This window comes from Lontra canadensis, unplaced genomic scaffold, assembly GCF_010015895.1.
Source record: "Lontra canadensis isolate GAN:19392208 unplaced genomic scaffold, GSC_riverotter_1.0 scaffold30, whole genome shotgun sequence".
Lineage (NCBI taxonomy): Eukaryota > Metazoa > Chordata > Mammalia > Carnivora > Mustelidae > Lontra > Lontra canadensis.
In genome coordinates this window covers 13,664,808-13,677,420 of record NW_022631024.1, presented here as the reverse complement: position 1 = coordinate 13,677,420, position 12,613 = coordinate 13,664,808, and the positions used below count along the sequence as shown (strand labels likewise).

The 12,613-nt window shown below is 55.0% G+C and overlaps 1 protein-coding gene across 2 annotated transcripts in view; it reads left to right on the top strand.

Annotated features, from left to right (window-relative positions):
- Positions 1–12,044, top strand: part of ENG (endoglin) — a 30,518-nt gene extending 18,474 nt beyond the window's left edge. The window contains exons 4-15 of one of the 2 annotated variants that reach the window (XM_032865933.1): positions 1,898–2,060; positions 2,762–2,927; positions 3,210–3,336; positions 3,759–3,933; positions 4,142–4,284; positions 7,225–7,362; positions 7,559–7,597; positions 8,136–8,249; positions 8,553–8,804; positions 10,239–10,293; positions 11,359–11,460; positions 11,593–12,044. In XM_032865933.1, the coding sequence (XP_032721824.1) occupies positions 1,898–2,060; positions 2,762–2,927; positions 3,210–3,336; positions 3,759–3,933; positions 4,142–4,284; positions 7,225–7,362; positions 7,559–7,597; positions 8,136–8,249; positions 8,553–8,804; positions 10,239–10,293; positions 11,359–11,460; positions 11,593–11,717 (1,599 nt within the window). In that variant the 3' untranslated portion in view covers positions 11,718–12,044. Of the gene's footprint in view, positions 1–1,897; positions 2,061–2,761; positions 2,928–3,209; positions 3,337–3,758; positions 3,934–4,141; positions 4,285–7,224; positions 7,363–7,558; positions 7,598–8,132; positions 8,250–8,552; positions 8,805–10,238; positions 10,294–11,358; positions 11,461–11,592 lie in introns of both variants that reach the window. The other variant, XM_032865932.1, reaches the window with a different exon arrangement.
- Positions 12,045–12,613: the final 569 nt, after the last annotated feature.

Sequence of the window (12,613 nt, the reverse complement as noted above, 5' to 3'; positions counted from 1 at the left end):
TCCCCTGCTGGAAGGCCCTGGGAGGTGGTCCCAGATGCGAGCAGCTGCTGTTTACAGCCAGAGAAAGCAGAGGCCAGGGGTGGGGGCGGACAGCAAAGATAATACGGGGGAGAGAAACACAAAGAAAAATGGAACTAAGAAGATCCGGCCTGTTGTGGGAGGGTTAGGCGGACAGACATTCAGACAGACAGAGGAGGAGGGGAGCTGGGAACCTAACACAGACCTGGATCCAGGGCTGCCTGGGAGACAGGCCCAGAGACAGAGGTTGGGGGGGGGGTGAGGAATCCAGGCTGACAGCAGGCACCGCAGAGACAGACAGACAGGGCCAGCGTGAAAGCCCAGGGACACCCGGAAGCCAGGCAGGAGGGCAGAACTGGACCAGCCCCATGTGGCAAATCCCTCAGTTCTCAGTGGAGTAAATCAAAGCCCTGTGGAGAGCCAGGGCTTGCCAGGGCTCCTCCTCCCCCTTAACTTCCCCTTCCCGTTCCTGGGCGCCTCAGGCAGGGATCTGAGCCTGGGGGGGTTGGGGGTGGGGGTATGACGCAGGGAACATGAAACTCACCCGCAGGGCAGGAAGGTCACAGCAGCTGCTGGCTCTGGCCTGGGCCAGTCCTTCCTCCTGGAGCTAAGAATACTCCGGGATGAGGGTGGGGTATTGTTGGAGTGGGTGGGGGGCGGCAGGGAGGCTATAGCTACCTGAAAGGGGACAGGGACTCCCCCAGAGGGACCCCAGTCGGGTTTGGAGCTTAGACCTGTGTCTGACCCAGCACCGGTGACAGACAAATGCTTCACCCTTCATCCCTGTTACATCCCCATTTTACAGATGATGACCCTGAGAGTCGGGCTGGGTAAAGGTCCCTAACCTCCTCCAGCTCTAGAGCACTGCGCCAGCCCTTCCGTCACAGGGTCTGAGCTCCCCACCCAGGTGCTCACCACTTTGCCCCCTTATTTAAATCCTGCTCCATTCTAGGTGGACCTTTCTATGGTGTCTGCCTACTGCCACTGCCAGGCAGTCCCCCTTAGTATGTAGCCTGAAGCCCTCAGGCTGCTGTGGCTTGAGAGCAATACCCTTGGCTTTGAAGATGGAACGCAAGGGAGTCTGGGGCCCCAACAGCTTCCTCTGAATCCTTTGGCTTCCGCAGAATACCTCTTCCAGGAAGTCTTCCCTATTTCCTTCTGCAGGCCCACCAGGGTCTTCCCTTGAGGCCGGGGCAGCAGAGGCAGGGAGGTTCCAGAGCCACCCACGTCCCCCTCCCTGTCCGTCCAGACACCTGTCTTGTTCCCTCCTATTCAATAACATCCTCTGTCTCCTGTTGTTCCAAGTGACTTGATGCATGACTCGTTTCTGGATGCTAAGATCCCCCAGGGCAGGGACAGTCCCCATTAGTCTTTCGTTCATTCATTTATTCATGTTTCTGCTTTCCTTCCTTCCTTCCTCCCTTGTGCAGGGAGCACCCGCGGTGTGCTAGGTCTGGGTAAAGCTGACATGTCAGGAAAGTCAAGTGTTGCTCAGTGCCCACTCTGTGTCCAGCACCACGCGGGGATGGGCCGGGCAGACGCTGTGCCCCACAGACCCCAGCCACATGATGTCCCAAGTGTGGGTTGTATAAGTAAGATTGGCGGGGTCGGGAGGTGATGTTCGGACAGTGGGATAAACAAGGATATGTCTCCGTCCGGCACCAGGTACGGAAGGGAGATGAGACAGATCTGGCTCTCGGTGGGAGGCTGATGAGGGTCTCTGGGCTGCCTCCAGACCCATCAGCCTCCGCATTCTCCACCCTGCCTCCTCCCCTCAGCCAACTGACTGCCTCCCCAAATTACTTCCCAACCTCCTGAACGGGACAGAGGGGGTTTGGGGCCCAGGAGCAGCACCCTGAGCCTTCCTGTGTCTTCCTAGAACCCCACACTGATCTTCCAAGGGCCCCCAGGAATCAACGCCACACAGCTGCCCCCCTTCACCACCCAGAACCAGTTTCTCGACTGGGCAAAAACGAAGGGCCCCATCGTCTCTGTTGCTGAGCTGAACGACCCTCAGAGCGTCCTCCTCCGCCTGGACCAAGGTCAGCTTCCCTTGTAGCCTCTATGGACTCAGGTCTCCGCTCTGAAGAAATGTGAATTCCTCTGGCACATTTCTCAGATGTGCACACTAAGCCTCCAAAATGGGATGTGATTTGCCCCAGGTCACATATAACAAGTCAGTGCTCTATCGGGACAGTAATTTTTGCCCTAGAAAGCCGCACTTTTATTTATTGTGAACCTACTATGTGCTCAGTCCTATGTTAGGCATTTGGGGACTCTGCACAGACAGACCCAGACCCTGCCGTCCTGGAGCCAACACCAGTGAGGAGATGGCCGTAAATACGTACACAGACGAATAAATTCCGTAATTTCAAAATAATTGAATAATTATAATTCCATATAATAATTCCAAAATAATTCCATAATTTCTGGTCATGGCAAATTTCATAGGAAAGAGGAAAAGGGAGGTGATGTTCTGGTGGTCGCAAGGCTGCACCCCCAACACGTGCCATGGGTTCATGCCTTTATTAACCCTGGGTCCACCGATGAGGAAACGGGCGGGAGCTTGCCTCCAGATACTTGGCAGTAAGTGGTGGAGGGGAGATTTGAATTCAGGTCCTCCCAGGCACCCCACTTCTTTGCTGCTGCATTCTGCACCCCCCTTTTACCGTGGGTGAGAGGAGGCCTCTGTATTAGTGCCCAGCTTTTCAGGGAGGGAACTGAGGTGTGCTTATCCCCACAGCCCCGAGGGCACCGTCCTCCTGCAATCTGGAACCCCTCATGGACATGGGCCACACTCTGGACTGGAGCCCGCTCACCCCCACCTCTGTCCGGGGCTGCCGCTTGGAAGGCGTGCCTGGCCACAAGGAAGCGCACATCGTGAGGGTCCTGCCAGGCACCGAGGCCCGGTAAGGGTGCCCCCTCATCCCTCCCCACCCCCCAGCCCGCACACATCAAGCCCCGCCCATCCCTGGCTAGGTAAGTGTGTTGTCGCTGTCACCTTAGCTCTGGGGCCCGCCACTGTGGGCCCTGCCCTGCCCACTTTGATGCCCCTCCCCGGCCCCACAGTGATCAGGTCAGCTGCCGCCCACTTGACCCCAGGTCTGGTCCCCTCCCAAAAAGTCTCCATCAGGCCCCGCCCAACCACGTGTCCCTGCCCCACGCTGACTCCAGGGTCTGTCTCCCCACAGGCCCCGGACGGTGACCATGAAGGTGGAGCTGCGTTGTGCTTCAGGGGGTCCCGACGCTGTGCTTATCCTGCAAGGTCCACCCTATGTGTCCTGGCTCATCGACGCCAACCACAACATGCAGATCTGGGTGAGTTTTACTCTGCGACCCAGACCAGACAGCCCTGTGCAGGCCTGGCCAAGGCTCTCCAGAGAGAAAACCCCAACTTCCTGTGTGAGCACCCCAGCCCTGAGCCCTTCCTCTCCGTGCCAGCTGTTCTTCCTTCAGACCTTCACCCAGATGGTACCTCCTCCAGGAAGCCTTCCATCATCCCCTAGGAAGGCCCCTACCCCAGCCCACAGGGTCAGGGAACATTCCTGGAGAAGGGAACCCCACGCTGATTTGAAGGACAAACAGAAGCCAGTAGATGAGGGGAGGTGGCCCGGGGGAAGAAATAGTAGGAGCAAAGGAGTGAGTGGCCCCGAGGCCTGGCATAACCCTGGCTGGCTGGCGGTGCCCTGCCAGGCTGTGTGCCCCCTGACTGTGTCTGTGGTTCCCTGTTCTCTCATTAGACCACCGGTGAATACTCCTTCAAGATCTTTCCAAAGGAGAACATCCGTGGCTTTCCGCTCCCGGATACACCCCAAGGGCTGCTGGGGGAGGCCTGGAGACTCAACGCGAGCATGGTAGCGTCCTTCGTGGAGCTCCCTCTGGCCAGTGTCATCTCACTGCAGTCCCACAGCTGCGGTGAGCACCCTCTTCCCTTCCCTTGCCCTGTCTTGGGATCAGTGGCGGTGGCACCGCTGTGAGCAGGGCACTTGCATCAGCCGGCAGAAGCCCCGTCTTCCCCGTCTGCGGGCGAGGACAGTGAAAGTAGCTAGTTAGGGAAGCACTGGGGGCCCGGTGCCCAGGGAGCACTCAGTGACTTGCCCGCTGTGACTCTGCTGCCCTGCAGGTGGTGGGCTGCAGACCTCTCCCCCACCTGTCCCGACCACCCCTCCCAAGGAGAGCTGCAACCAGGAGCTGCTCCTGTCCCTGATCCAGCCCAAGTGCTCCGAAGATGTCATGACTGTGGTGCTCAAGAAAGATCTCATCTCGGTAAGGGAACCCCTGGGAACGTGGGTAGCCAGTCCTTCCTTTAGGCCAAGAGTTTGGGGGTCCTGACCCAGGCAGGGAGACAAATCTCATCCCTCTGCAAGCCTCAGTTTTTCCACTTGTGAAATGGGCTTGATGATGGACCTGCCATGCAGGAAGAATTAATTAAGTTCTGACCCAGGGACCCTGATGTGGTGCACTGTAAGGGCTCAATAAACAGGTATAATCATCATTAATTAATCTTAAGTGCAGGCTAAGCCGGGCGGGCACTTAAGAGTGTATCTATACAGTATGATCTCCAACTAGGAATAACACCGGATTTTTTTACATGTGAAAAATGAGAAAAGAATATCTCAACCTTCCTACCCAAAGATGGTGGCTACCAACATTTTGGTGTTTCTTTCTGGTGTTTCTTTCTGGTGTTTCTTTGTGTATTTCTTATATGGTGTCATCTCCAATGCACTTGTCTGTCTCCCACTATCTTCGCTTACTGTATTTTTAGAACTTTGACATATGTACTTAATGTCGCTTTAATAAGCACAAATTATTCCATCATATTGACATGTCATAATTAACTCCTCCCTTGTTAGACACTGAGGTTGCTTCCAATTATGCAACATTATAAATACACAGAAAATATCACCATGCACTCTTTATGTAGGATTGTTTTCTTAGGCTAGATTTCTACATTAGTGAGAGGCTGCAAGTTTTCATATACATTGCCAACCCACTTTGCAAAAGATGATTCCAATTTTCACTGCCAATTTAGAGAGCACTTTGACTCTCTCTCTCCAGACTATTAATTTCGTTTAAAAAAAAAAAAAAAAAAGTCCTTTGCTAGGGCGCCTGGCTGGCTCAATGAGTGGACTCTTGATTTTGGGATCATGAGTTCAAGCCCCACGTTGGGTGCAAAGCTTGCTTAAAAAATAAAAATAAAATAGAATTTTTAAAATTTCTTTTAAAAATTGTGCCAACATTAGAGGTGGGACATGGTGTTCTTGTTTTAATTTATAATTCTTTGATTAGTAGTGAGTGTGGGCATGACCCTATGTGACTTATAGTAACCTAAGGCTCTTTATCAGTGTGACTCAGTATTTTTCTTGATTTTTTTTTTTAAGATTTTTGTTTATTTATTTGACAGATAGAGATCACAGGTAGGCAGAGAGGCAGGCAGAGAGAGAGAGAGGAGGAAGCAGGCTCCCCGCTGAGCAGAGAGCCCGATGCGGGGCTTGATCCCAGGACCCTGGGATCATGACCTGAGCCGAAGGCAGAGGCTTTAACCCACTGAGCCACCCAGGCGCCCCTCTTGATTTTTATAAGCATTTTACATTAAGAAAAAAAAAGCTGGGGACCCTCTGTCCACCATTCTTATTTGAAATAATTTTTTTTGTTATAGTTTCTAAATTTTGGCTACAGTGATTTTGGTGTTCGGGGACATTTTAAAACATTGGGCCATCCTAGCTGCCCATCTTCTCCCGTGTGATTTCTTCTGGCCTGAGGCCGGAAATCTCAGCCAGAGCCTGGACAAATCACCCATGATCTCAGGGATCTTTAGAATGACACTTAAATTTTGTCATTCTAAAGTGCACTCCAAAGTTAAGTGCATGTGGGAGTTTTGGGGGGTGTGGGGTACAGGAGCAATATGGAGTGACACCTGTCTGCTACCCATCTCACCACCACCACCCCAACCTCCATCTGGCCCAGCAGGTTCCAGGAGGTGCAGGAATTAGTGCAGGGACAGCATGGGTTGGCATATTTGCCGCCCAGTCCAAATTAAAAAAAAAAAAAAAATCTGCCCATTTTCTCTGAGTACAGCATCCATATAGAAGAAAATACAAAGGAAAGGGTCTGAACAGAATTGCCCCAACATGGAACATTCTGCCCTCTCATTGACTTAAGAAATGTGGTCAGTATGCAGAGTTTGGATGCCAGGACCATGTGTCACTGAGGCTTCACCCAGAGTCATTTTTATTTGGTGGGCTATTAGCTCAGGTGGCTCTGGGCGCCTGTGGGTGTATCCTGGAAGAGAGGTGAGTTACTGGATTCAGGTGGGACCTCCAACAGCTCCCTCATCTCAAAGACGCAGAGATTCTTTGATCCTAAGAGCGTGACTAAAAAATTCTAAGATGAATTCCTCTACTACAGGAGAGGTTAAACTGTGGCCCTCTGCCTGTTTTTGTCAAGTTTTATTAGCATACAGCCACACCCATTCATTTACATGTGCTCTATAGGGGCTTTCAGGCTATGATGGCAAAGTTGGGTAATTGCAGACACCACATAGTCCACAAAACCTAACAGATTCACCATCTGGCCCTTTATCAGAAAAATTTGCCAACTCTGTCTGGGTTTAAGAGTCTAGGGTTCTTTTTCTTTTTAATTTATTTGAGAGCGAGAGAGTGAGAGCAAGAGAGCGGGGTGAGGGACAGAGGGAGAAGTAGACTCCTTGACAAGTAGGAAGCCCAATGCAGGGCTCCATCTGGGGACTCCAGGATCATGACCTGAGCCAAAGGTAGACACCTAACCTGACTGAGCCACCCGGGTGCCCCACGGTCTAGGTCCTGAGACTGGATTATACTGGTGGGATCTCTGTGTCCCTGGTGCTGTGGGCAGTAATTATACGTAGAACTCAAATGGATGTTTTTAACATGTCTTCATTTATTCGAATTATACATGTTAGGAGAAAAGTAGCAAATCAAGCTCATGATGTCACAGATAATATTGCTTAGGACAAGGCTACAGACAAAAGCGAGTGTAGTTCAGGGAAAGTATTGTCTTAAATGGTGCAGTCTGATGAGATCTAACAAAAACGAAGAGGGGAAGAGAGGAATGGCTGTGACTCCGCAGCCCTGAGTTTTGTCAGTTCTTGGTGCTGGGGTGTGAGGGACAGGCCCCAGAGGGCCCCATGCCTCCTGACGGTGCCCCTCCACTCCAACCCCGGCCCAGACTCTGAGGTGCAGCATCACAAGCCTGACCTTCTCGGACCCCAGCTGCCAGGCTGAGGACAGAGATGACCAGTTTGTCCTGCGCAGCGCCTACTCCAGCTGTGGCATGAAAGTGACAGAACACGTGGTCCGGAATGAGGTAAGAGCAAGGGCGGTGCCTCCCTGTCCTTCCAGGCCAATGGGCCTTTGGAAGAGGAGGGTGTGGTGCTCAGTAGGAAGACAAGCTTATGAGCCATTGGTTGCCTCAGTCCCCCCATCCATGAAATGGGTGTGTTGGGCCGGATACCCTCTGGGGGTACTTCCTGACTCTGACCTCCTTGGCTCTTTCCTTACAGGTGGTCGTCAACCTCTTGTCAAGCTCATCACCGCAGTGGGTGAGATGGATGGTTACCATGCTAACCCATCTGGTTTGGGGGCCTGGCACCCCTTCCTGGCCTGGGAGGGGAGTAGGCCTCAAGGAACTCGGGCCCTGATCTTGGCAAGCCATGTTATCTTCAGGTTGCCTCAGTCTCCCCTTCTGTACAATGGGAGCAGCACCCTCTTGGGTTATATTCTCAGCCTCTCAAGCCAGAAAGTTCTAGTACATACTGGCTGTGTGGCCTTGTGCAAGCGAATTAAGCTTTCTGGACCCAAAGATCCGATCTATAAACAGGGGCCTAAGGATGGATCTCCCCTATGGGGTGTTTCTGAGCAGTCACTGATACCACACCTGGGAAAGCATTCACCCAGGCCTGGCGCAGAGCAAGTTCTTGATGAAAATAAGCTTTTTTTTTTTTTTTTTTAAAGGAGGGTCAGGCAGCAACTGGGGACCATGGCTTGTGCTCCTAGCCCCACCCCCATCCCCACCCCCACCCCTTACCCTCCTGCCCAGTGTCTCCCAGACTGACCATGCCCCCCTCTCTCCCACAGAAGAAGGTGCACTGCATCAACATGGAGAGCCTCTCCTTCCAGCTGGGCCTGTACCTCAGCCCACACTTCCTCCAGGTCTCAAACACCATCGAGCTGGGGCAACAGGGCTTTGTGCAGGTACCGGACTTGACCTCTCAGGCCTGCCCGCTCTTGGGATTCTCAGAGCCTTTCTTTGCACCATTAGTAGAGGGAAGGTGTGCACTGAACTCCCCAAAGGAGGGAGCCAGCAGGGTGCTTGGTGGAGGGGAAGGCCCACACAGAGACACTGGGTGGAGTGTCCCCTCCTCCTCATTTGCTCTAGGGGGACCCAGGACTCTCCTTCCACCTCCAAGGTGGGCCCCCAGAATGAGTCTCGCGTATTTCCCAAGGGCAGCATTGAGTAACTGACTGTGCCCTGTCACTCTTACCTTACCCACGTAGGTGAGCATGTCCCCCTCCATCCCGGAGCTCATGCTCCAGCTGGACAGCTGCCACCTGGATTTGGGGCCTGACGCGGACACCGTGGAACTCATCCAGAGCCAGACCGCCAAGGGCAGCTGTGTGAGCCTGCTGTCCCCAGGCCCCAGTGGGGACGTGCGCTTCAGCTTCCTCCTCCGTGGCTACATGGTGTCCACGCCCACGACCGGCATCCTCAGCTGCACCATAACCCTGCGTTCGAGGAGCCTGTCCCCGGTGAGTGGGGGCCCAGCTTCAAGGGTAGCTTCGGGTCTAGGGTTTCCAGGAAGGGATGCGACAAGCCCACGATGTGGGACCAGCTGGTAAGGGGCAGAACCACAGACTGGTGTGTGGCTTCTGGTGACCAAGGCTTACTCCTTCTGCCACCCTACAGCCTTCTGATGGCTTTGCTGTATATTGGACATTAGTAGGATTCGCAGCTGTGTCCATCCATCCTTCCTTCTGCTGTCTATCCTTCCTTGCTTCCATCACTCCTCCCAACCATCCTTCTTTCCTTTTTGCTCCTTCCATCCTTCATTCCTGTCTTCCATCCATTCATCCTTCCTTCCTTTTCTTCCATCCATGCTTCCACTACCCATCCTTCCATCCATTCACCTGTCCACCATTCACCCATCTGTCCTTCCGCCCGTCCACCATCTACCCATCTTCCATCCACTCAACGTTCCACCATCCATTCATCCTTGGCATCCATCCTTCCAGCATTTCTTCCACGCATCCTACACTCTTCCACCCATCCATCCTTTCTTCCTTCCAATCATTCACCCTTCGACCATCTTTCCATCTTTCCCAGCTTTCTTTCTGCCTTTCATCCATCCATGCATCCATCCCGCCCTTCCATCTATCCTTCCTTCCATCTTGCCTTCTACCATCCCACCCAGTCATCTGTCCATGGTCACTCTCTCCCACCCAGCCATCCATTCATTGGTTGATACTTCTCACCATGCCACCCAGTCATTCATCTATAGTCCTTCCACCATCCCAGTCAGCCAGCAGCCTCCTACCATCCCACCCAGTCATCTATTGACACCCATTCATCCAGGAACCCATGCACTCACCCATCTTTCCATGTAGTAGTCACCAATGTCACTGCATTAAACAGGAGATCTCCGCAAAGAGGGTTAAGATAAAGGACACAAAATTCTGATCTTCTCCTTCAACATCCAGTGGGGAATCTGTCCTCAGGCACACAGCCCTGGACACACATCCCCAGGTCCTGGCACACAGAAGAGACTCTAGGATTAGAAACTCTTCTGGTTGTATGAAGCTAGGCAAGCATTTGGGGACACTCCTGAGTGGGCCTCCCCAACCCCCAGCCCAGCGACCCTCAGTGAGCACAGGCCTGAGTTAACCTGGCTCACCTGACCCTTCACGAGGGTCCCAGATGCAGTGCCGAGTGCCCCCGCAATCCTCATGGGATTTGGAAGCCTCCCAGGGAACATCCTAGCAGCAGCCAAGGGTTGTCCACCCACCACCCTCCCTCAGCATGGATCTCCCAGGGCTTGCCCAAAGGCTCACAGCTAAGCGGCGGGATGGGATCCAAAACCAAGGCCCCAGGGCGGGTTATGACAGGCCAGGGTCACAGAGCCAGGGAATAAGCCCAGGGGCCGGCTCCTGCAGGCTGTGCTATCCACCGCTCTCTTCCTCCCCCAGGACACCCACAGGACTGTCTCCATGCGTCTGAATATTGTCAGCCCTGGCCTGCCTGGTGAGTCTCTCTTGGGTTCCAGTGGCTGAGGCCAGTGTGGGGCCTGATGGGTGGCCCAAAGGGGTGCAGCACAGATACATGCAGGGAGGACCCCAAAGAGAACACCCCTGGGAGGGACAGAAGGGCCCCCAGCAGCCTAGCGTAGGATCTGTGCCGCATCTTCTAGCTAGAAAGCCTTGGCCCTTGACAACCCCATAGACTGGATCCCAGGCATTTAGATTTTCCTAATCCCTGTGGTTGCTAGCTGACCTTGCTTGGGGGTGCTGGGGGGGTTCTGGAATCAAATGAGGCGGAAGGCATAGTGGGGCAGGGCTGGCCTCCCCTTCTTAAGGCCCCCACTGTAGAGGATGCCCCTTCAGCCCAGCACCCTCCAGCCTCCAGTACATTCCCTGTGGGCCTGGGCCCCTACTAGGCAGAACAGGTCACTGACACTGGGGGCAGAGGTCAGGGGTGGGGTGGGGTACCTGCTTCCTTGCCATCTTACCTGGGTTAGGATGGAGCCCTAACCCTAGCCCATGACCAAGAGGGCAGGGCTAATTACCCCACTGCATCGACAGGAACTCAGTGTCCAAGGGGAGGCCCATCGTCACTCAGGAATCAGGAGTGTGGATGAACGAGGCTTGGGAAAACCCACAAGCAGAGCTGAAGAGCCCTCAGAAGTACTCTGGCCCATTCCTACCACAGCAGAGGGCTCAGAGAGGGGCAGGGACTGACCCAAGGTCACACAGTGGGATGGGGAGGCTCTGTACTCTCAGGCCCGACTCACTCTTTACTCGGATTATACCATCCGTTCTCCCTAAAAATGCACCTCCATCAGCCTTGGAAGGCAGAGTCTCGGCCCAAAGGCCTGGCTGGGCCTTCTGGGTGGACGGTCAGAAAAGCCACCACCTAGGCAGGGGTTTGATGATTCTACCTGCTAGATGAGAAGACTGAGGTCCAGAAGTCAGGGCCAGTGGCTGAGCTGGGACTGACACCCAGACCTGTGCTTCCGGCCAGCGCACACGGTGGGCGGCTTGGGAGGGGGCCGTAGCACTGACTGCAGCTGTCCCTCCCTCGCGTGCACAGACAAAGGCCTCGTCCTGCCCGCTGTGCTGGGCATCACCTTTGGCGCCTTCCTCATTGGGGCCCTGCTTACCGCCGCACTCTGGTACATCTACTCGCACACGCGTGAGTATCCCAGGCCCCCTCCATGAGTGCTCAGGACCTCTCTGCCGCCACCACCACCTGGGGGAGCCCGGGGGAGCCTCTGGGGGAGTGGGGAGCCCTGGCCGGGGCCCTGACCTCCGCCCCTGCCCCCAGGTCCCCCCGGCAAGCGGGAGCCCGTGGTGGCGGTGGCTGCCCCGGCCTCCTCGGAGAGCAGTAGCACCAACCACAGCATCGGGAGCACCCAGAGCACCCCCTGCTCCACCAGCAGCATGGCGTAGCACCCAGCTTGGAGACCTGGGGGCCCCCCAGCCAGCCCTCGCCCAGCAGGAGAGACTGAGCAGCCACCAGCTGGGAAGCACTGGCCCTGAACTTATCCTGGGACCCCAACCCCTCCACTCGACCAAGGATGGACCATGCCCTCTGCGTCCACCCCTCCTGCCTCCCTCTCAGAGGCCTGCTGCCAGCGGGGGCACCAGCCTGGAACACCGTGGGGTCCCCCCTCCCCACCCCACAGAACCTGCAAACCCGGTGGGCCCGGACTGTGGCTGCCCCAGGACCACGGAGAGAGAGACCACTGCCCTATAACTCCACACTGCTGTAAAAACCGAGGCACCCGGATCCAGCACCCGGGCTGGGTGGGAGGCAAGAACTCAAAACAGACTGACCCAGCCCACCCAGGCCTCCTCCACGGAAACAGAAGAGGGCCAGCCCACAGCCACCCGGACCTGCTCCCAGCGGCCTCCACACCTGGACTGGCACAACTCTAGCAAGGGAAACAGAAGCCTAGGGCTGCCCAGCCTGGCACCAGGGGAGCCTAGCTCCTCCCCGCAACTGTCACATGGAGACCCCAGAGGCAGGCACCTGATGGGAAGTGGCCTGTTTGGCCTGGACCCACCCCTATATACTCACCACCAATAAATCAGACCATGAAATCAGTGCTGGCCTGGGCCGGGAGAAGGGACAGGAAGCCTAAAACGGGTGGGGAGGTGACAGCTCTGGGGTCAAATCCCAAACCTGCCACTTAATTGGCTTTGTGACTGTGGGCAGGTCCCATGGCTCGTCCGAGCCAGCCACAGTTCCCTCAGCAGTCACAAAGTCTCTGTGCAGAAGTCTGCAAATCCGTGCCTGGCCTGTGGCCGATGGAACCGAGTCCAGGGTTCTTGCTTCAGACAGG